General features: G+C 34.2%; 2 protein-coding genes across 3 annotated transcripts; both read left to right on the top strand.

The window, feature by feature from the left end:
• The first annotated feature begins 10615 nt into the window (after positions 1-10615).
• LOC141623212 (CDPK-related kinase 5-like) lies at positions 10616-16245 on the top strand. 2 transcript variants are annotated; one of them, XM_074439291.1, is made up of 11 exons: positions 10616-11339; positions 13210-13340; positions 13638-13679; positions 13764-13872; positions 14299-14377; positions 14522-14818; positions 14951-15063; positions 15181-15288; positions 15369-15431; positions 15539-15706; positions 15782-16245. In XM_074439291.1, the coding sequence occupies exons 1-11, from the start codon at positions 10827-10829 to the stop codon at positions 15920-15922; spliced, it is 1764 nt and encodes a 587-aa protein (XP_074295392.1). In that variant the 5' UTR covers positions 10616-10826; the 3' UTR covers positions 15923-16245. The 2 variants fall into 2 exon arrangements, with proteins under 2 accessions (XP_074295392.1, XP_074295391.1); XM_074439290.1 differs by having other exon boundaries at positions 10700-11339; positions 14299-14818.
• A 4205-nt stretch (positions 16246-20450) lies between these two features.
• Positions 20451-23706, top strand: LOC141617170 (uncharacterized). The gene is made up of 4 exons (XM_074434354.1): positions 20451-21182; positions 22894-23070; positions 23200-23323; positions 23651-23706. Exons 1-4 carry the CDS (start codon positions 20451-20453, stop codon positions 23704-23706), a joined length of 1089 nt encoding a protein of 362 aa, XP_074290455.1.
• Positions 23707-25304: the final 1598 nt, after the last annotated feature.

Genomic DNA, 25304 nt, shown 5'->3' with positions numbered 1-25304 from the left:
TTGGGGGAAGTTTATTTTGATCAAGGTTTAATTATGAGGGTGGTTTGAGTTTGAAAAAATGAGTGAAATGAGAAAGAGGGGGAAGGAAAAGTAACGTGTTTGACGGTTGATTGACAAGCCTGCATGCATGCTACTTACCCTATGATTGTAGGAGGAAAGAGGTAATTAAGATAGTCAATAAAATAATAGACTTAGTGGGTTTTCCATCTTAATCTCAACCATCCATATGCAACAGCCAAGGGTATACAATGAGACTTATGGACTCACACTTACTATAAGGACTTATATGATCCTTATACTATATATATATATATATAAGAGTTTTTTTGAGCGATTCTAGAGCGTTCACATAAAAAATAATATTTAATAAATAATATTTTCCACATAAAAAATAAAGTGGGGAATCTTTTAATTATTATAATATCTATATTTTCTAATTTATATTCATGAGAAGTTTCTAATTTTTATATAAAAACTTTGACATTTCATTTGGCAAAAAAATATCGTTATAAAAATTATGAAGATAATATAATTAGATTCATGGTAAAAAATGTTTTCATTAGAGTATAGATTTCATATGATTTGCACATATTAAAGATGATGTACTTCTTAATATGGTATATGTCCCACATTGAAAAACAATGTTAGTGTGGTGATTATAATACATATAAATTATAGAATTGTCTCACATTGAAAGATTAACATAAGGAGGGTGATCCTATGATTATAAATAGGAGTCATCATTGGAACCTATATATTAACCAAAAATCTTTGGAGTCTCTTAAGTATTGTTTTGGAGAGCTCTTAAGAGTTTATATCATTATCTTCACAGTATGATATATATATATTTTTTATATTATGCATTATATTCAAGTGATGTTTATAATATTTATATAAAAACTTATACATCTCATTTGCCAAAAAATTATTATAAAAAAAATTATGAAAATTATATTATAATATATTCTTGGTAAAAGAAATGCTAGCATTAGAATATAGTATCATATTATTTGCATATATTTTTTAATTATGATAAAAAAAATTAAAAACAAACGTACGAATATTAATAAATTGTACTTCATCCATTCAAGACCAAATACAACATTTTCATTTACACACTTGCTAAGACACAAATTACAACGTAAATATCTTTAAGTTTACATTATTGTTAACCTGGGTTAGTGTTAGGATTCATTAATTCCATTAGTATACATATTCATATATGAATTAATTTATGTGGTCATAAAATAAATGCAAGATCTTATGCATGCAAACATAAAACAAAGTAGAGAAGAAATCGTCACTTCTTACATTGATGTTTCGGATTTATTGGGCACCAACAAGATCTCCTACTTGTTAGTTCTTGAGCTTTCCAACAATGGATGAACTAAGATTCAAATTAGAATCTCTCCCAAAAGCTTATACCCAAGAAACACCCTTAATGACTAATATTATTATGAGCTAGTAATAATACTAATCTTACTTAAAATTTGGACACAAAATATTGATTTTGATCTCCTCTATTTCGGTTAAGAGGAGAGGATTTCGTGTGTATTTCTTACTCTAAAAATTTCACAAATGTAGAGAGATTATATTTTTTAACACTAGAAAATAATATGATGGAGTGGTGATTAATTATAGAGGAAAACCATTGGCATTTTCTAGCATGAAAAATCGGTTGGGAGGGGGGAGTAATTGAGGCCAATGCATGCACAAATTTCTCTTCTCAAGAGCTATAGAGTTGCATGGCTACATGTAGAGTAATCATTGTGTTTTTCTATTTAAAATAATTAACACAATTTAAAACCCTAACCCTCCCCATTTTCGGTACACCCATCATAAAATGGAAGGTCCATTTTATTTTGTCATTTGTCAATTTTGTCATGTGTCACATGTTACATGACATGTTACACCATAATATATTTTTAACATATTAAAAATCAACATATTAATAAAATATGTCACATACAAAATTTAACTAGTAATTCTTGATTATTTGTACCAAAATGGTTTATCAAATTATAAATTACAACGTCTTGTATTTATAATAAATTATTCATTCAATTCCAATTGTTTCGTAAACAATAATTTTATCTAAGTAATAAAATAATTTGATTATTTAGTACGTATCTTATTTAATCGAATTACAATGAGACACGTTAATTTTATTCACAAAATCATCCGTCAATTTTAAGCAATTTAATTAACTCATATCGGCATACGATTAATTAAATAATCAATTAAGAGTATTTCCCTATAGGTATGACCTAAGGGGATCAACTGATCACCACTGTCGCACGACCGTAATGTCAAACTCTAGTCAGCCAATCATTACCGATATGTGTGGACCAGTTGACTGTAAAAAATTACATCCCTCATGTATTCTAAAATATGAGATTTAAACATGTGATCATCATGATCGACTGTTGTGATCGCATTATTGTCAGAGGACACTTATTCCAACAGTTAGATGTCGTATTATGTGCGAAAAAGATGGTGTATTTCTAAGTATATTATTTGTCCCACATTGAAAAATATGTTGGTGTGGTAAATATATTACGTATAAATAATAAAATTGTCCCACATCGAAAGTTTAACATAAGGTGGGTGATCATATGATTATAAATAGAAAGCATCCTTAGAACCTAAATACCAACCCAAAACCTTCTGAGTCTCTTAAGCATTGTCTTTAAGAGTTTTTAAGAGTTTATGTCATTATCTCCACGGTATGATATATATATTTTTTATATTATGTCCAAGTCATGTTTATAATTTTTATATAAAAACTTATACATCTCATTTAACAAAAAAGTAACATAAATTTTTTTTAAAAAATATATATAATTAGATTCGTGGCAAATAAATGCTAGCATTAGAATATAGTATCATATTATTTGCACATATTTTAATTATGATAAGAAGTTAAAAAAATGTACTATACGAATATTAATAAATAATATAGTATTTGCTTATTATTATTATTAAATTGGGTTAGATGTCGAATTAGGTGTGAAAAAGATGGTATATTTCTAAGTAAATTATATTGTTTGTCCCACATTGAAAAATAATGTAGGTGGTGTAAATATACTACATATAAATAGTTGAATTGTCCCACATTAGAAGATTATTATGAGGTGAGGTATCACATGATTATAAATAGGAGTCATATTTGAAACTTAGGGGTATCAACCCAAAATCTTTTGAATCGCTTAAATATTATCTTAGAGAGTTCTTATAAGAGTTTGTATTAATGGCAAACCTTAGTTACAACAATACCATGCAAATATTAATCACGTAGATATTTATAAAAGCGATTATATATTACTATATTAGTCATATTATAATGTTTATTTTAAGGCAATTGATATTATAATAAATTTATTTTAGACAAAATCATAATTAAAAAATAAAATGAGTGCTAAATATACATAAATTGGTTATTAATGTGTCATATATAATGATAATCTCTGCACTAAAATAGAAAATTTATGAATTATAATCAAGTGTTGCGTAAAAAAGATCTTGAATCCACAAACAAATCAACAATGAGCTTTTTTACTCTGATAAATAGTAGAATTAAATCTTTTTAACTTTCAAATATAGGTAATTATTATGCCTCATTACATTTGAGTAACTAAAAGTTAAAACACATCATAATTTGTAACCATTAATCAAAATCGCACCAGAAAAAGAAAATATTTTGCATTTGTTTATACATTTTATTGCTCCCTCAATTACATCTTAAAAGTCGTGTTAGGAAAAAAATGTAATTTAAATCATATCATTTGTACATATTTTAATTATGACAACAAAATGGAAAAAACATACGAATATAAATAGATACTATAATATTTTCTCATTATTAAATCGGGTTGGATATCGAAATAGGTGCAAAAAATATGGTGTACTTTTTCGTGTGTTATTTGTCCCACATTGAAAAATAATGTAGGTGTGGTAAATATACTACATATAAATAGTTGAATTGTCCCACATCAGAAAATTATCATAAGGTGGGGTGATCCTAAAAATTAATTTAGAAAAGTATCATAAATACTATTTTTTGATGTAAAAAATAAAGTGGAGAATCTTTTAATTATTATAATATTTATTATTTCCTATATTATATTCAAGTGATGTTTCCAATTTTTATATAAAAACTTTTAAATCTCATTTGGCAAAAAAAATATCGTTAAGAAAATTATGAAAATAACATAATTTGATTCGTGGTAAAAATGCTATCATTAGCGTATAGATTTCATATAATTTGTACATATATAAAATTGTGTACTTCTTAGTATGTTATATGCCCCACCTTGAAAAATAATGTAGGATTATATAAAAATAATAGAATTGTCTCACATCGAAAGATTATCATAAGATGTGGTGGTCTTATGATTATAAATATGAGGCATCCTTGGAACTTAGGTATCAACTCAATATCTTTTGCATCTCTTAAATAAGATGTTTTGACTTTTGATCATATCTAAATAAATGATTAGAAGACATAAGATGTAAATATTAAGACCTTATAACCATTTTTTGTTATTAAGTTAATTACCACGCACGGACATCCAAACTAGTTTTTAAATAAGACAAACATATCTTAAATATAGAATAGAACAAATATAATATATATACTCCGTAACTGTAACTGAGATAAAAACAAAAACAAAAATACAAAATAGCAAGAAATTAGCAAAACATTTATCGTTATTTAACTTATATTTATTAGTGTTAAAACGAAAGTGTCCATTTTATTCCGTAATATATATTTTTCTTTTTGAGTTAACACTTAGCTCATACAAACTTCTTCTTGTTAGTCAATTCGTTACCTTTTTTTTTTTTTTTTGACAATAATGAACTTCATATACTCCCTCCGATCCAGACAAATGGTAACATAGGAAAAAAGTGGTTATTTAAGAAAAGGTGGAAAAGTGAGGGGTAAAGTAGGGAAGTTTGATTGGGGCCACATGAGTTTAAATGGATTAAATAAGTAGTTGGTGAGTGGGTGGGTGGATGATAAAGTTATAAATAGGTAGTGGATGTAAGGGTAATTTAGTCTTTTTTCATGCCAAATATGGTATGTTACCATTGGTGTGGTTCATCCATTTTAGGTAAGTGTTATCATCTGTCTGGATCGGAGGGAGTATATATATAAAAACTACCATACAAAGAGTTGTGAACATGTACATCATCAGCCAGTAGCCAAGCTTACTGACCAGTAAACATATCTACGAAGGAAACTACGAATTGTGCACAAAGAGTGACGCAATTCGATACCTTTTAGCAACAGAAAAACAGATGAAGAAATGAGACAAAATGACAAAGCGGCAATTAGGTATGAAGGGACCCAATAGAGTCAAGACAGTTGGTCTAAAGACGCGGGAAAGTTGCCCTTCTTGTCTTAGGGTAGTTGAGTCTTCGTTTCGTTGTTACCCATAGTCCTCAATTAAGTAAAATAAAACAGGAGCACAATAACATCTCAATTTTTTTTTTTTTTTTTTTTTTTTTTTTTTTTTTGATAACGGCGGGAGAATAACTTGACATCTCAATATATGTTAATGTCTGCTTAAACTCACTACAAATTACACAAGTAATACGCTTTGTTTGGACAAAATCTGCCACTTTGAAGAGACGTGAGATAAATGGGCAAGTGGAAGGGCAAGTGGGGAGGGGCTGTGAGATGTCTTTTTAATTTTAAGACGCCTTGTGCTTTGCTAATTGCGTGTATGTAAATCAAACATAGCAGTTAAATAACCTTTTTATCAGAGTTATATATTCTAACTAACAACTTAGCAAGATACAATCCTTTTTTTATGGGTGTAAAGTAGCCATTGCCCATTAGGGTAAATTTTATAGGATATTATTACGATTATAGTATATTGCGACATACCGTGATATATATTCTCGCTCTAACAAGATGATACATGCACGATGCGCCCGTAATTGTGCTTAACATGATTAGCTAAAAAAACTTGGGAAACACAGGTATCATACTATCATGTTTTGCTTATTGCTCAACAGATTGCACGAAGATGCGACAAGCATGTTGGTATGGCAAATGTGTGGTATCTTTTTTACTACAGTATTTAATTTAATGTTGTCCTTAGTATTCATGTGATGATATTGTGGAGGGGGAGCTCCGAAGTCCTGAATCTTTATCTAACAGATTGAAACATCATCATCCAAATGTCCTATATATCAGCAACGGATTCAGAAATGTTTACGTTTGCTATTAATTGAACAAGGACTATTTTTATGGCTGCTGCCGACTTTGTGGGTTGATTTAGAGCAAAATACTGTTTTTGTTTGTCCTGATATGGAATACTCATTGCTTGCCAATTAAAATTAGGTTTAGTACTAGGAATTCACATGCATGAAATAAATAAGGTAGAGGCTTAATATACTTAGTATGAGATCTAGCTCAATTTATATATGCATGAATTAATGCCATTTATAATTTTGAACAAATTAGATCCCACTATTAGCTTAAATTATAATTTTGAATAAATAAGGCCGTGCTTTGGAGTTGGAGTCGAGTACTCGGATAGTTGTTAGATAACATAGATATAGTAGTCACGAGTTGTATTCTTTCCTTTATTTATTCATTCATGTTTTGTAATCACTAAACTTGTTATTTATTATAAATGTTTCTTAATTGTATCTCCGATTTACCGCCTCGGGAAATCGAGATGGTAACATCTCCTAATTACCTTGGCCGGGTAAGAAGGGGGTGTTATAGTCGCATCCACCGCGTAACGTTATAACGCGCTGACGCTAGGCCACTCGGTCGAGTGATGAACGTACTCGACCGAGTACACTGCACCCGGTCGACTGCCGCCGACACTTGGCCGAGTGATCCTTACTAGGTGGAGTTCACGGTCTCAATAGCAAATACAATCTAACCCCCTCTTTATCCCCTACTAAAGGTCATACGAGGTCATAAGTTGGTCAACGGGTCTATAATAGGGCGGGTATTACACATACTCCCTCCGTCCCAGTCAATGGTTGTCATTTGATTTTGGCACAAAGACTAAGGAAAGAGGAGGGAGTCAATTACTAAATGACAAGTGGGCCAAATTGAGTGTAAATGATCAAATTACTCATCAAGTTGGTTCTTAAAATGGAAAAGGACAAAAAAATGGCCGGGAGACCATAGGGGGTATTATTTAGCTTCTTGTAAAAATGCTCTCTCTTGCGTATCTATTTCAGGAATGGAGTTCACATAATTCTTACTCATCAAGTTGGTTCTTAAAATGGTGCACGCGGTCCATTTTCAATGACGGAGAACATATTGTTGGTCGTTGGTGGATTGACTAGAGTGCGGGGGTGGTGCATAAGGCTGTGAAGTACGTGGTTCAATTCGATGGTGGTGATGATCATGGTTGGGTGCTAGATGAAGACGATAATGAGAGGTGATAATGGTGTTTGATGGTGATCATTGATGATCATGGTGATTACTGATAGTGATGAATTGATGATGGTTATGAATTTATGATGAAAGGATGAAGATGATGATGGTGAAAGAGCAAGTCTTGAAGCATATGATAAAAGGTGCTTAGTATTGGGTTTCTTATGGGAGTAAAATGACGGGTCAATAAGGGATTTAAAGAGTTTTGTTTTATCATTTTGTTTGTTTTATCATTTTGTTTTGAAGTATTTGATTCCCTTTTATATTATCGAATTGGTATTATGTTAGTATACACTATACAGCCCATGCAAAAAATTGAAACACAAAACTAATCATGATAATTGTGTAATAATAAGCCATCTATAATTGGTGGGTAGCAATACAATTAAATTAATGTGTATTTTAATCAAAATATTTTTCTATCACAAAGCTAATGAATTCAGTATTTAAAATTTCGCAATTTTTTTTAAAGATTATTTTGTCGTTAAGGTAATAGTAGTTGTTTACAGTGTGTAGTTCTAAACTAATTTTATTTTATTTCAAAATTATTATAAATTGTATAAAAGTTATAAGGGTATAAAAATTGAATATCATATTTGGTTACTTGGACTATAAAATAAATTTTGGTGGAATATTTGTAAATAATAAAAAGTGAAATTTAATTTCATTTTCGAATAAAATTATCGAAATTAATTGTTACAAATGAAATCTAATGAACTTAATTTCACCATATTTCACCATGGAATAAACATAAAGACCTTAATTACCACTTTTGCAGTTTTGGTTTAGAAGAACCTAGTATCCACCTCTATTTAGCATTAAAATTTATATTCAATTAAATAAAACTACTTTAAGGTTGTATAACTCTTAAATTTTATCATTAATATATTTTTCTATGACATATCCTAAAATTACGATGAAATAATTTTTTTTTTTTTTGTGTTGACCAGAAGTATCCCTACCAACAACTGGGGCAATCTCCTTCGAGATACTGAAGGCAATTTAATGAGTAGACCCCTTCCAAGTTTGGTTTTTTCATACGATGAAATAAATTATGAGACAAATTTACTACTCCCGCTATTAATATTTTATTACATTCGTTATTACTACTATTACTTTCACTACTCCCGCCGTAATTATTGTTACATAATTATTGTTACTTTCACTACTAACGCATTAATATTGACAATTTTACTGCTAATATTGTTGCTTTGACTATTAAAATTAGTGATTACTATCATATTATTATATCCAATGTTACTACAATTCTTTTCACTACTAAAAAAAATACTTTTACTATTTAGACATGCAGTTTTAAGAGGTTTATATATTTATATATAAATATTTTACATATATGCATTAAATCAAATCAATACTATATATTAAATCCAGAAACCAAGGGATTTCAATATAATTAAAGAAAGTTATACAAATTAATTATATTATATAGTTTTAAATCACTAGCACCGTGTGATGGACCCGATTAAGGGATCTCAATGCAAATATTATATAGTTTGGGTTAAAATTAAATTATATAGAAGCTTGGTAATTTTTCTAAACATTTGTAAGAGATTAAAACACGGTCAATTTCCTTAAAATAAAATAATTAATTAAGATGATCAATTTCCTTAAAATAAAATAATTAATTAAGATAGTCAATTTTAATGAGACTAAAAGAAAGAAGATGCTTGGTAATTTTCCTAAATATTTATAGAACACTAGAAGATGGTAAATTTTCTTAAAATAAAATAATTAATTAGTATAAACAGGCACACTTATGGTATTAATTATTATTATCATAAAATTATATATTAAATTTACAATCTATGCAATTTTATTAAATTTTATTATAGTTTATTAGATGTATAGAGATGTTAATTATTTAACATACAAAAATATAATATAAGTAGGTTATAAATAATTCAAGTTAGATTCCATAATATATAATATTGCATAATTCTTTCAATTTGATTTAATGCATATATGTAATATATTTATATAAATATATAATCCTCTTAAAATTGCATTAAGTAGTAAAAGTAATTTCGTCAGTAAAGAAAAGAATTGAATTGTAGTAACATTAGATATAGTTATATGATAGTAATCACTCATTTGAATAGTAAAAGTAACAATATTATCAGTGAGATTAGTAAAAACATTGGATATAGTTATATGATAGTAATCACTCATTTGAATAGTAAAAGTAACAATACTATCAGCGAGATTAGTGAAAGTGGTAGAAACAACAACGGGAATAGTGAAATAATCAATATTAATGCGGCAATAGTGAAAGTAACAATAATTACAGCGTGAGTAATGAAATTATCAATATTAATGCGGCAGTAGTGACAATAACAATAACTACGGCGGGAGTGGTGAAAGTAACAATGATTACGGGCAAGTAGTGAAATGTTATTACTATTGTTTCATTAATAAGAGTAAAATATTAATAGCGGGAGTAGTGAATTTGTCTCAAAATTTATTTCATCGTAATTTTAGGACATGTCATAGAAAAATATATTAATGATAAATTTATGCGTTATGCAACTTTAAGTAATTTTATTTAATTAAAAAAAATTTAATGTTAAGTAGAGTTACCCCGGGCGAAGCTGGGCACCAATACTAGTAGAAATAATTATGGAATATTATAATTTTTGGAAATCTAGCTTGATTTATTGACCTTTTAATAATTTCCAAAATATGTCATATTTATATTATAATTAACATCTTTATACTAATTAATACCATAAGTGTTACATGTTTATTTTAAGAAAAATCACCATATTTTGGTGTTCTCTCAATTTATACTTCAACCAAAACTACCTAATGTTTACATTAAAGTCTCTTGATCAGGTCTATTACACAGCGTTACCGATTAAAAATATATAGTATAATTAATTTGTATATATTTATTTAATTACATTGAAGTCACTTGAATTCTGGAATATATATATATGGTATTGATAGCTACAAAAAAATGCAAATTAGATTGAAATGGACTAAATTAATGAGCACTTAGATCAACTGACAAGGGTTGTTCTAACTTAACCAGATGTCTCGTGTTCTATCCATAAAATACAGCAATATAAATACTCATGAAAATTTACCGTTTTAGTAATCCTACCCGACTCAAATCCAAACTAAATCAGATAATCCACCTAAAAAAGATTGAAATGGACAAAACAAGGACCATCCACCAGTGAATATTAAACTCTCAAAATCACTCCTTTTCATACCCTCTCTTTATTTCCAATTTTCTTTCTTTCTTCTTATTATTACTCACTCCACTCCACCATCAGTCCATCACCATCATCATCACTCCTCTCCCCTTCTCCTTCCCTTTACCTCCCTTAAAATTCGGCAATGCCACTTTCACTTTAATCCCACCACCCCACCCCACACAACCAGGGGCAAAATGGGAACTTGCACCTCCCGACAGCCACCCGATACCAACTCACCACCCCAATCACCTCCACAACCGAACCCCAACACCCCTAACCCAAAAAAATCCCCTTTCTTCTCCATCTACAGCCCAAGCCCGGCCCACTACCTTTTCTCCAAGAAATCCCCTCTTTGGTCGACTACTCCCTCTAATGCCACTCCCAATTCCACTTGTTCCACGCCCAAACGCTTCTTCAAACGCCCGTTTCCTCCGCCATCCCCCGCTAAACACATACGGTCCGTTCTAGCGAAGCGGCACGGTGCGGTTAAGCCCAGGAGTAGTAATGCTGCCGGTTTAGAGAGTGATGGGGGTGAACCGGGTTCAGGGTTGGATAAGCGGTTCGGGTTTTCGAAGCAGTTTGGGGATAAGTATGAGGTTGGGGAGGAAGTTGGGCGAGGGCATTTTGGGTATACTCGAGTTGCTACTGTTAAGAAAGGTGAGCTTAAAGGTTTACAAGTCGCTGTCAAAATCATCCCCAAATCTAAGGTAACTAATAAAGTAATTTTAGTTGGTTACTTTCCCGTTTCATTTGATTGTATGTATACGTTTTTTAAAAACAATACTGAGTATTACGATACGTGAGTTTGAGGTGATTTTTGAATTTGAATCGGCCGTATGCCCGTTTTGAATTATGTTGAGCATTGAGTAGGTTAAATCATTTCAAAGTCATTGGAATGTTTTTGGGATTGTAGAAATCAGATCTGTCACCCAAGCGACACATTTTGCATTAAATTAATTATCGACAATTCTTGTGTAAGGCCGGCTTCTATGTTCACATGTTTTGACACTACAACTTACGATTAAAATGACTGTCTCACACAACAGCACAATCTTATTTATACGACTCAAATACCTGTTTAGTGTTTAGAATAATTTAAGTGTGTATGTGTGTATGTGTGTTTATATAATAATTTAATCGATTTTTGGATTAATTATCCTATTGATTTGGTCATGTGAGGGGGAGCGTGTAAGGATAATGGAATATGGAAATGTATATTTTTGTAGTATCAAGATTAAGGAGGTTGTTAATTACGAGTATTATTCCCTTCAAAAAAAAAAAAAAAAAAAATTACGAGTATTATTAGTCCGTACTCTGTAATGTGTGGAACTTTGTGTTGTATGTGAAGCTTGAATCTGCTTTACCGTTTGTCTTATTTGACTTACGGGGGTAGGTGTTGAGTGTACGGAATGTTAAGCGGAGCTTACATCGGCCCGTGAATGGACCATTGTACTTGGCTCATTAACTATTGACTGAGTGTATTTTTGGGTAAATCAAGTATGGTACAATGTATTTGGCTCATTATCAATTGGGTTAGCGCGATCTAGAGTGGGGTTTAGTAATGATGATTTGCTTGTTCAAAAATCGAGTTTAGAATTGTGTACTGTGTTTGTGATTTCGAGGGTCATTGCATCGGTTTAAGATAAGTTGGAAAATCTTAGTCGGGAGATTCAATGTGGGCGATTTAAAATGCAATTCAGGGTACAAAAATGAATGAATCTAGACAAAGGCGAGAGTTGCCATATTTTAGATGGATTGTAAATTTTGTAATATGACAATGTTGGTTCAGTTTTGGTGAATGAGAAGTGGAGTATACAAATCAGAATGAACTTATTGATGTTTTGGACGGTTTATATTTGACAAAAAATTTGTCACCATATGATCACATGATGACTGATAATAATAATTAAGTACAGTATTTATTGAATAATTAGAATTTCCGTTCCTTTGGTGCCATTACCTAAACTTTTATTGTTCTCATCCAATTATATGAAGTTTCTGCCTTGTTGAAGGCAATAGGTATAATTAGAGTTAGAGGTACATATATTGGTAGAACTTTAGGATGCCACATTATTTGCTAGGGACATGGGTCAAGTAGCTACCAACCTTGTTCTTTTTCAATAAAGCTAAAATACACTCAATACCTTCACTATGCTTCCGGTTGTTGATTGCCTAATGGTCGCCTAATGGTTCCACTTGTTTTTATTCTTTATCTCCTGTTCAAGTTGTTCTTGGAAAGATATTGAATCGAAATAGATCAAACTATGAAATGAGGAGTCGTTCTTCTTCTTCTTCTTCTTCTTCTTCTTCTTCTTCTTCTTCTTCTTCTTCTTCTAGTAGAGTAGTTGTCTGTTGTTAATTTGATTACATTATTGCAGTTTTTTTAGTTATGATTGTTTTACTTCATGTTTCTCGAATATTCAAGATTAAGGAATATTCTAGTATAAATAAGCTCTTACATTGGAGTTGTCAGTATTAGTTACAATCTGCGGCCAATCAACTAAGCAACTGCTACTCCTACTTTGTTCTTTTGAAGGCTCTTAAACTAACCTTGTCTTTGATGCGTGTTAATGTTAGATGACCACGGCTATTGCGATCGAGGATGTTAGGAGAGAGGTAAAAATATTGAAAGGCCTGGCTGGACATAGCAATCTTATAAAGATTTACGATGCATACGAAGACAATGAGAGTGTTTACATCGTGATGGAGTAAGTAAAACAACCCTTTGGTAAAACTTATAGCTTTGAGTTTCAATGGGTTGACATTGATTCCATTTTGCATTTAATGTCGGAACTGATTTTGGATAAAAACAGAGTAAAAAATGCTTGTGGCCCTCTGGGTTTGCTCATGCAATACAAAATTGCTTTTGATTCGAACTCGCCAGTTGTTTACTTTGTTCATTTCTATCAGTGATGGTTGATGCTTGGTGGAGATTGAAGTACTTCCAAGCTTTCCTCTTTCTAGCTGTATATGTATTGATTTTTCTTTTATCATGCCTTTCCCAGGTTATGTCGAGGAGGGGAGTTACTGGATAGGATACTTTCGAGGTATTCTCTTTTCCCATGTGTGTGTAATTTATTTGCTTAGTACATAGCTTCACAACTAAGACCTTTTGCTATACCCCTTTGTAGAGGAGGGAAGTACACAGAAGACGAAGCCAAGTCTGTGTTATTGCAGATTCTAAACGTCGTTTCATTTTGCCACTTGCAAGGTGTGGTGCATCGAGATCTCAAACCGGAGGTAGAGAGAATTTTCCAAAAAGTTGTTTGCAGTTCTTGTAAGACAAATAGAGAAATGCATTTCTTTGTTCAAGCCTTCTACCTTTTTTATGGCAATCCCATGAAAGTGCAGTCAACTGTTTCCTCCATAAATCATTAAATTGTTTGCTTTTATGTAAATTTTGCTACATTGGATAACATTTCAGAATTGTCACATCCACATTAGTCCTTGCTTTGACCAATTGATGCAATGCTTTAATATGTTTTGTCTGGAAACAACAGTGAGCATGTAGGATTGTAGCCAATTGTTGTTGTTTTTTGTCTGTTCTCCTTAATGCCATCTGACATCTGTTCTATATTCTCTTATCTACGATGTTTATGTTCTAATTTCCCCTCTATGAAGTTGTTGAATCCGTTTCATTCTGACTTCTGCTTGTTGCTGCCTCAGAATTTCCTTTTTGTGTCGAAAGACGAGGATTCCCCGTTGAAAGCTATTGACTTTGGCTTGTCAGATTTTGTAAAACCAGGTCTGTTTTTGCAATTGGTATTGTTTTGGCAAATTGATTTATATACTCCTATTTACGTATTTCTCAAAATAAAAGTAATGTACAGGTATTTATGTATTTATAGTGGGGAGATACTAAACGCGTTTTTCTTTGCTTGTTTCACAGAAGAAAAGTTAAATGATATTGTAGGCAGTGCATATTATGTAGCACCTGAAGTTCTCCATAGATCTTATACCACGGAGGCTGATGTGTGGAGCGTCGGTGTGATTGCATATATTTTGTTGTGTGGAAGCCGACCATTTTGGGCTCGTACTGAATCTGGGATATTTAGAGCAGTCCTGAAAGCTGACCCCAGTTTTACTGAGCCACCATGGCCTTCTTTGTCAGATGAGGCTAAAGACTTTGTCAAGCGCATGTTAAACAAAGATCCAAGGAAAAGAATTACTGCTTCCCAAGCACTTTGTAAGTGCATGTCCTTAAGTTTCCATGCAATTCGTTTTTACTGTTGTGTTCTGCTGTTTATAATCTGTAAATACTTATACGAGACAACCCAGTGTCTATAGAGGACTTACTAGCATATAATTTACTTTTCAGGCCACCCCTGGCTTAGAAATCAGGGTGAAGTAAAAGTTCCACTGGATGTACTTGTCTTCAAGCTCTTAAAGATTTACATGCGTTCTTCTTTGCTACGGAAAGCTGCGTTAAAGGTTGGTATATTTTTCTGTTGTAGTTTTGTTTCTCGTATTTAAGAGAAGAATAGCGCTAAGTAGCTCCTTTGGCATTTCACTGAATACAGTCAGCGTCTTTTTTTTGTCACTTGGCAGGCTCTGTCCAAAACGTTAACAGCCGACGAGCTTTTCTATCTAAATGAGCAGTTCACAATTCTACAACCTTGCAAAAATGGCACTATTAATTTGGATAATATTAAAGAGGTTTGTCTCTTCAAAAATTGGCAAATAATTGTATCTGTATCAACCATAATAATGATTTGGTGCTTCCTTTCACTGGCCAGGCCTTGATGAAAAATGCAACCGATGCCATGAAAGACTCTCGTGCTCATGAAATTTTAACTTCCGTGAGCTTTTCAGTCTAGTTACTTTATACCACGTACTTTATGGCTTGTATGAGTGAACGTATTACAACTGTGGTTACTGATTGCATATGCTCGTTTGTTTTGGACAGTTGACTGCACTACAATACAGAAGAATGGACTTTGATGAATTTTGTGCGGCTGCATTAAGCGTATACCAACTCGAGGCTCTTGAAAGATGGGAGCAACATGCTCGCTGTGCCTATGAACTTTTTGAGAAGGATGGTAATAGGCCTATTATGATCGAAGAGCTGGCTTCTGTAAGTTTTTCTTCGGGGTAAATTTAGTTTCTTTTTTCCCTGATACTATAGCTGAAAGTGGGGATGCTGTTTCAGGAGCTGGGCCTGGGCCCCAACATTCCGGTTCATGCTGTCCTCCATGATTGGATTCGTCACACTGATGGGAAGCTAAGCTTTCTTGGATTCGTCAAATTGCTTCATGGGGTGTCCACAAGGACGCTCATCAAAGCCCACTAAGTCCCCTGGAAATGCTCATGCTTGAATTCCGAGGCCTACATATACCTTTTGTGTCTACAAATCTTGGTTCATTGTGCGTCTGTGCTTAATGGTTGGGCTTGAAAGTGATTCCCGAATAGCTCAAGGAAACGAAAGAAAATCCATCTCCGCCCAAATGAGAGAAATAGTAGTGGGTTTGGGCGATAGAGTCCAGGCTCCGGGAACCTAATTAGGCCCAAATGTAATTGTATTTCCATCCGATATTTGTGTAGTGTTTTTGAGGGTTGGACTTGAATACGCTCGTTCATTGGCAATGCCAACGTTCCGGAATCGGCATTGCTACATACAGTGAACTAGACCTGTCAAATGGGTCGGGCGGGTCGGGTCAAATACGGGTCGGGTTATAGGTCGGGTTAGGGTTAGAATACGGGTCAAGAAATAATTTTTAACGTTTTTTTTAAACGATGTTTTTAATTTAAAAAATATTTTTTTAAAAAGTAAAATATATTTAAAATTATTATTTTAATCATATTCATCATATACAATAATTATATTGTTATAATTATTAAAATAAAGTTTTTTAATAATTATTTTATTATTAATTATTATAAAAGTTATATAAAATTGACTTTTTGGTTGAATTTTTAATTTTATGTAATAAAAAAATAATTTTTTAACTATATTTTCAAATATAATATATAAATATTAATATTTTTAATAAAATTCATGATTTTCCCTTGACCCAACGGGTTGACCCATTTGGGTTGGGTTTCGATCCTAAAATAACGGGTCATTTGGATTCGGGTCAAACGGATTGCGGGTCGAAAAAACCGGGTTTGTAACCCTAAAAACGGGTCGAATGGGTCGGGTTTTTGGGTCGGGTCAAATTTTAACAGGTCTACAGTGAACTAATTGTGAATCTATATATCGCAAAGAGCTTAGCATTCTCGTTGAGCATCAAAAACTCGAAAGACGGGCTTCCATACCTTTTCTTCCTTTCGTCGTTTTTTCCTTCAAATGGAGTATATTAACTGGTGGTAAATCCGTCTATTATTGTGGACTGGGGGAAGACCTGGCCCTCTACGATAAACTTCTGGCAAATATATCCACGTTGGATTGCCAATTGCCATGCAACAAGTGAATAAGCAATTTACAAAAAAGGTTTACAAGTTCATGAACAAAATTTCTATAGTACTAGTTAATAAGCCATATAAGATAGATGCGTGGGTTTTCGAGCATGAAGAATGTATGAGTATTATTAAAGAAGCGTGGCTTTTCCGTTGGACGGGTTCTCTTGTTTATATTATTACAAGGAAATTCGCAAGGGTTAGAGGTGAAGTTAAGAAATGGGCTATTGATAAAAGGCATGAATGGAATAAAATCTGGGATGATTTTGATGACAAATTAGAAAAAGGTATGGAGATAGCCGGTTAGGGATGGGAATGAAAAGCCATATACTAAAATGAATGAGGAGGTGACGAATTTTGCAAAAGCTGCGGCAATTTTCTGGCGACAAAGGGCAAAAATGAAATGGATTGTGGAAGGGGATACTTGCACAAAGTTCTTCTTCAACTGGGTTAAGGGTCGAGCGGGGAGGAAGTACATTCTAGGCATTAAGGACAATGATGGGGTTTGGATTTATGATCATACTAAGGTTGGTGATTTGTTTCAAAGTTTTTTAAGAATTTGTAATAATCCGCCAAGGAATGATCTTGAGGACCATAACGGAAATCACCATCAGCTTGTAAAGGATTTTGTGGGTAAAATATCTCGATCGATTAAAAGTGATGATGCTGATTTATTAAACGCAACTTTTACGGCCAAAGAGGTTAGAAGAGCGGTTTTCCAAATGGGGCCACTGAAGTCTTCGGGGCCGGATGGTGTACCGGCGGTTTTCTATCAAAAATGTTGGGGTCTTGTGAAAAGGGATGTTACAAAAGCGGTCCTCTCGGTTCTTAACTCGGGAATGATTTTGAAGGAGATGAATAGAACATTCATAGCACTTATACCAAAATGTGACAATCCAGAAGAGGTGAGTGGCTGCCGGCCAATTAGCCTGTGCAATGTTTTTATGCGAATTGTATCCAAATGTATCACGAACCGGTTGGCGAAAGTGATGAGCTACTTGGTGGGGGATTTTCAGAATGCCTTCATTCCAGGAAGACAAATTTCGGATAATATTTTACTGGCTCATGAAGCGATTCATAAAATCAACTCACTTAAGTATGGGGAAGGTGGAAGATTTGCCTTCAAAGCAAATATGAGTAAGGCTTATGATAGGGTGCAATGGGATTTTCTTGATCAGGAGGTGTTGGTAAAGTTTGGTTTCCCTTTGAGGATGGTCACTCTTATTATGAACTGTGTTACTACAGTGTCGTACCAGGTTCTTCTGAATGGAGCTCCTCTGCATTGCCTAAAACCAACGTGTGGTCTCCGACAAGGGGACCCTCTGTCCCCGTTTCTTTTCGTCCTTTGTATGGAGGCCTTGTCATCTAATTTAGAGCAGCTACAGAGAAATGGAAGTCTGCAAGGCATTAACCTTTGTAGAGGCGAAAATCGATTATCTCATCTCTTCTTTGCGGATGATGCGGTGTTCTTCCTGCAGGAAAGGAACAATGGAGCTCAAAAGCTGCGTAGATTGCTTAATAAATTCTGTGAAGTGTCTGGTCAGGTTCTGAATGAAGAAAAGTCTGCTGTCATTTTCAGTCCAAATACTAGATTGAGGCAAGCACGTCAAAGTATGAGAACTCTTGGAGTCAAAGGGGATAAAATTTTTGGTAAGTATCTTGGACTACCTACAGAGTTTTAAGGATCCAAGAAGGAAGTTTTTCGAGGATTAATTGATCATGTCATGAAGAGAATTGCGTCCTGGAATGGAATTTTTCTATCTCCAGCTGGTAGACTTACCTTAATTTTGTCTGTCTTATCAAGTCTTTCAAATTTCGTTCTATCGGTATTTAAAATACCGGTAAGTGTGGCAAAACGGGTTAATGCCCTTTTGTCACATTTTTTTGTGGGCAGGATGCAAATTGGGGAGAACTATACACTGGTGTATTCAAACTTTTCTTAGTCTTCCGAAGGGTGAGTGATGCGTGCATATTACATAGACTTTTACGGTCTCTTTTGGCACACATTTCTATGTAATTGAGTGATATTATGTCACTTTATACCCCGAATAGGCTACTTTGTGCTTTTATTGCTATTTTGCAGATTTGTAGCGGAAACCAACCTTTAGTGGCCTCGAGATAGCATTTCTAGAAGATGGACGGAAAAGAGGACGGAGTACTCATGCATGGGGAAGCGTGAAGACGAAAGTTAACCAAATTAAGCAAGTCAAAACTTCCACGGAAGCTGAGAAGTGACTGAAGATCTCGATCGACCACATTTGGCTGTCGATCGAGAGCACAGAGGAACACAAGCCCTCGATCGAGCTGTCCTGTGCTCGATCGAGCTGTCCTGTGCTCGATCGAGCTGTCCTGTGCTCGATCGAGAGCCTTAACCTCTCGATCGAGAGGTCTCTTTTACGTGGGCTATTAAAGCCCGTAGGTTAATAAAACTACTCGTGAGTTTTGGTTATAAAAACAAAAAGACGAGTTACTAGGTTAATATCTTGGACCTATCATTCATCTTTCCACATACATTTTTACTGCGTTTACTGTTCACTGCTTGGAATTTTACGATCTAGGATTTGGCTGTTCTTTACGCCGGATTTGCTATTATAGTATAATTCTTTCCCTCAATCTCTTCTCTTGTTTTTGTTTTATATTTGCTCTTATTAGTTCCATTATTACCTTCTGCCCTAATCTCGTTATTGCTTTTTACTATCGTAATATCATGTTTTCCGTTAGCATTTCGTTATTAGTTGTGTTAGTTAATATAATTAGCATGCGTAGCTAATTTATTTATATGCCGGGATGAGGGAAACCGTGTTAGAAACATGTTAGGACGACTACTGAGGTAGTTATGCGGTAGGAGTCAGGCCTAAGCGATTTATTTGTAGATTGGTTAAATGAGTGCACGCAGGAGACCGTCTGTTTAGTTGACCCCGACCTGGATCGAAAGATTGGAAGGGTAGACTTGCTTAGTTCTGATAATTGACTCCTATGAGGACGAAAGTCAAGTAGGATGACCTTAGGGCGACTTTAGACCGAAAGGTATAGTCGGGTTTGAGACCGAAAGGAGATAACCTAGCCCTTCCTACTAATAAACTTACCGACCTAGTTATTCCGATAGTGTGTAGAACACGGCGTACCAAAATCCTGGCATATCTCTCTTTATCTGATAGTTTATTTACATTTTCTCCCTGTTTTCTCTTTTACCCTTATTTTCTCTTCCCTTTAAACTTTAGTAGTTAGAACATCAAATTCAAACCCCCAGTTTGTGACCGACAGATTAGACTACAGTTAATAGAAAGGCCTCCCTGTGGATTCGACCCGACTTCCCTAGCTATTTATAGTATAGGCTTGTTGGCATTTATTTTTGGTGTTGAGCGACACGCATCAGTGAGGGAGGGCTTGGAATCCGTAATATTGTATGTCTTAATCAGGCAATGTTGGCAAAACATGCTTGGCGGATTCTTTCTGGGGATCAATCTCTCTTCAGTAGGGTTTTTAGGAAAAAACTTCTAGTAAATGATACCGTGCATGAGGGGCTGCCAAGGAGGAAAAAGGAAAGTAATTTATCATGGGGTGCAAGAAGTATTATGCACGGAATGGATTTCACGTGTGAACAGGTGAGTTGGAAACCGGGCTACTTATCGCAACTTAATGTGTTGACGAATAAATGGATGGATGGAAATGTTCCTGACCCCAGGGATGTTTTCCTGTCAAGGGACTCAGTGAGACTCCGAAACTTTAGAGTGGGAAACCTAAGGTTTAGAGAGAGAGATATGGAGGGTCGTAAATGGAATGAGGGGTTGATCAGGGAAATTTTCTCTGAAGATAGTGTAAAGAAAATCCTGTCCATTACCATATGTAAGTCCAGTAGTAGAGATGAGGTCTATTGGATTCATAGTCCTACATGTGATTTTACTGTGAAAAGTGCATATGGTGTATTGTTCTCCCATTTTATGGCTGAGAAAGGGTCACAGAGGGACAGAACGCGTATTGATAAGGAGGAGAGGAATTTCTGTCGGAAAAAGCTGTGGTGTCTTCCAGGTCCTATGACATGGAAAATGCTATTATGGACAATTATTACCAAGTCACTATCGGTGGGAAGTGGATTTGTACAGCGAAACATCAATATTGACCCTACACTACTACAAATACATGCTATAAAGACGGTTAAAAACCGTTGTTATATAAAAAAGCGGACATTGTTAAAGCGTCCGTTGTAAAAGGTTTTAACAACGGTTGGTTTTCTTAAGGAACCCGTTGTTAAAACTATTAACAACGGTTTTAAGTATAAAAACCCGTTGTGGAAAGTGTGACTCAATTTTGGGGGGAAAGTTATAACAACGGGTTGTAATATACAAAACCGTTGTTATAACTAAAGACAACGGGTTGTTTATAAATAACCGTTGTTGTTTGTTTTTAAAAAATAAAAAAAATTAAATTAAATATTACTAGATGCATGCATAATTACGGCCCGTTATATCCGATGCATGCATTATTACTGTCATCCCTGTGCATATGAATGGACAATATGGAATGAGAAGGGTTATAATAAGATTTGAAGCAGCAGAGAGAGATATGATGATGATTATGGCACAACTTCCTAACATATATATTAATTAAAAAACAACTCAAACCACATATTGCTTAGTATAAATACATGCATTATCTCAACTAACACTCCATTATCTCACTATACATCTCCAAACCGTAACTGCTAAAACAAACTCCAAATAAACCTTAATTAATCTTTCAAACAAACTCCAAACTCCATCAACAAAATGAATGATATCATCCTTAAGACTCTTACTATGATCGAGAACAACAACCATTTCATCCGCCGGTTGCTCCACATTGAGGAAAGTTTCAGAGCTACTTTGTGGATGCTCGATCCGTCTTGAAGGACGCCAAAAAGATGGCTTGACGGAAAGCGGCGGCGATTGCGGCTATATTACGATATAGCAATCAAACGGAACCTCAAATAGCCAAGGAGGAGAGGACAGATATCATAGAAGAGAATAAGACTCTCTATGAAAATATAAGAATTGCATTTTTATTAATGTAATTTTTTTTTAATTTATGTATATATATATATATATATATATATATATATATATATATATATATATATATATATATATAAATTATGTTTATCATGCATTCTTCTCTATCATCTTGCTTCTTCTTTGTTTTAGTTTATTTAATTTGTTTTACTAGCTAATTAAGCGAATAATACTTAAAGAAATAACATAATGATCGATAAAAACACATACATGCAAATGAAATAATTAGAAAAAGAAAATAATGACGATGAAAGACGATGAAACCAACAGTGACGACGAGATTTACCTGATAATTAGAGAAAGTAAGAGACAATGAAATCAACAGTGACGGCGAGAAGATAAAGCGACGATGCATGAGAAAGTGTGTGTTTTGTATTTGTGTTTGTCTGTGTTTGTGTATTAAGTTTTGTGTTTTGTGGCTGTAGCTGATTCGTGTTTGTGTGGTTTATAGTATGGAAAGTATTGACAACGGTTATTAAAAAAAAACCCGTTGTTAAAACGTTTTAACAACGGTTGTAAAACAACAACCGTTGTTAAATAAGTTTTAACAACGGGTTTCAAAAGTAACCGTTGTGATTACTTTTCACTAACTTTGCGTCAATTTTGCGCCAAATTATTAACAACGGTTGTGCATGCGTGACCCGTTGTTAAAACTTATAACAACGGTTATATAACCATACCCGTTGTTATTAATTTTAATAAAATTCGCGCCATACATTCTACAACGTCTATTGTGATTTTCGTGAATAATCGTTGTTAAAGGGACGTTGTAGTTGCCTAGATTTGTAGTAATGCTAGCTGCAAGATGTGCGCACAGGATGATAAAAAAATGGAGACTATGGAACATATGTTCAGAGATTGCGAAGTAGCAAAAAGGATTTGGGCGTCAACTGAATTGGGAATTCGTGTTCTCAACGAGGAGAATTTAAGTTTAAGCAAATGGATTATGAATTGGATTAGGTATCTTGATCAACTTGATGACGCTAAACCACGGGTGATTAGGTTTATTGCCACAATTTGGAGCATTTGGGGTATAAGAAATAAAATTCTGTTTCAAGGGGAAGTCTTTCACCCGAAGTCAGTTATATGCTTATGATCGCAAATTGTGGGAATGACTGATCAGGTTTTTTGCAAGGAGGGGGGAAGTCAGGCAGAGAAAAATTTCGATGATGACGGCTCGGAGGGGGAACAGATGAGGTGGATCCGGGAAAGCAAACCGGTTTTTGTCATTGAGTCATCAGGAAGCTGTGAGTGTGTTCGTATTATGGTTGATGCGGGTTGGAAAGATTTGGAAAAAGGGGGGTGGGTTGGGTGGCGTTCTCGCCGGTCGGGAATAAATTATTTGAGGTTGATGTGGCGATAAAAGCGGAAAGCGCACTCCAAGCCGAAGCTCTGGGGATACGTGAAGTTCTCTCCTGGGCAAAAAGGAAGGGCCTATGGCACTTGGAAGTTTCGTCGGATTGTCTTCACGTCATTGCTTGCCTTGCGGAAGTTAGCCGACCCCATCATCATATTAGAGCCATTATTGACGATATCCTTTGCTTAAGTTCTAGTTTTCATTGTCTTTCTTTTAGCTTTATTCCGAGGACTTTTAATAAGATTGCCCATGGCCTTGCCTGTAAGGCCATGATTAGTTAGGTATGCCTTTTTTCACTGCTGCCAAAAAAAAAAAAAAAAGTTAATAAGTTGCGCAAAATTGTATTCTTAGATTGTAAAATTTCCACCTTTAAGTAACAATTAACCTACCAACCAGCGTTGATCTCAATGGTAAAGAGTCCACCTTCTTACCTTGAAGTCAGAGGCTCGATTCGTATTGAGTTAAAATATAGTTCAGTTGGTAGGCGATCTTTAAACACCACTTTAGGTTCCTAAAGAGTCGGTGGTCTGCGCTGGCCTTAGACTTGATAAGGCCTACCCTTAAACCTCGGTGAACAATCCTCTATTGTCGTGATCAAATCTAAATTTTTAAAGGTGGTAATAGATTAAGGTTCGGTTCTTTTAGACTAAAATTGGTTGAACTTAATGGAACAGAACTGAATTGAACATATATGCAATACAAAAATGTACTGGACTAAATTGAACTGAATCAACCTGAATTGAATTAATTTGAATTGAATTGAACTTATATAAAAACTGAAATTAAGTCCAAAAGAACGGGGTCTAATAATGGTATACTCCCTCTGCAATCATTTGTTTACTACTTATATTCTTTGTGAGGAGTATTTTAATCAAATGTAAACAAATGATTGAAATAGAGGGAGTATATGCTTTGAAACACAAATGACAAAACTAACCTGACATATAAAAGAAACAACTAGTTTTGTTTAAGACGATAATATCTGTTTTAATGATGAAATGAATTCAAATACTACCACATATTAATAAGACTAACTTTTTGCTATCACTTAACCTAAACATCCTTAATCTATAATAGCTATTTAATTTAATTCCTTTTTACCATTTTAATTAATATTGGCGTCTTAAAATAAGAATTTGTGTACAAGATAAGAAATTCAAAACTATAAGCTATCATACGTGACACTACAACACACAGATCAATTTTGTACCTTTGCTCTCGGGTGTGTTTGGATTGAGTGATTTGGAGGGAAAAGAAAGGGAGGGAAAATATGGGATTTAAACTCCCTTGTTTGGATAGCAAATAAGGATGGAGGGAAATGGAGGGGGAGAGATTTGGAGGGATACATTTTCCCTCCTCCAAGGCATATCAAAATCTCTCCACAATAAGCAAGATTTGGAAGGAAATTGTATCCAAACACCACTCCCCATTTGCCCTCCCCTTCCCTTACCTCCCTTTCTCTTTCCTCCTTCCCCCTCCCCTCCCTTTCCCTTCATTTTTGCTATCCAAACATACCAGGGTATGTTTGGATAGCAAAAATGGAGGGAAAGGGAGGAGAGGGGGAGGTATGTTTGGATAGCAAAAATGGAGGGAAAGGGGGGGACGGAAAAGGAAGAGAAGGGAAGGGGATGGGGAATGAAGTGTGATTGTTTGGATACAATTTCTCTCCAAATCTTACCTATTGTGGAGAGATTTTAATTGGTTTGGAGGAGGGAAATTGAATCCCTCCAAATCTCTTCCCGCCATTTCCTTTCACCCTCATTTGCTATTCAAACAAGAGATTTTAAATCCCCTACTCTCCCTCCCTTCCTTTTCCCTCAAAATACCTCAATCTAAACACACCTTTGGTTTCTAGAACAACTCCTTAATAG

Source organism: Silene latifolia, chromosome X, assembly GCF_048544455.1.
Source record: "Silene latifolia isolate original U9 population chromosome X, ASM4854445v1, whole genome shotgun sequence".
Classification (NCBI taxonomy): Eukaryota; Viridiplantae; Streptophyta; class Magnoliopsida; order Caryophyllales; family Caryophyllaceae; genus Silene; species Silene latifolia.
The sequence above is the reverse complement of the archived record's forward strand: the minus strand, read 5'-3'. Positions and strand labels throughout refer to the sequence as shown.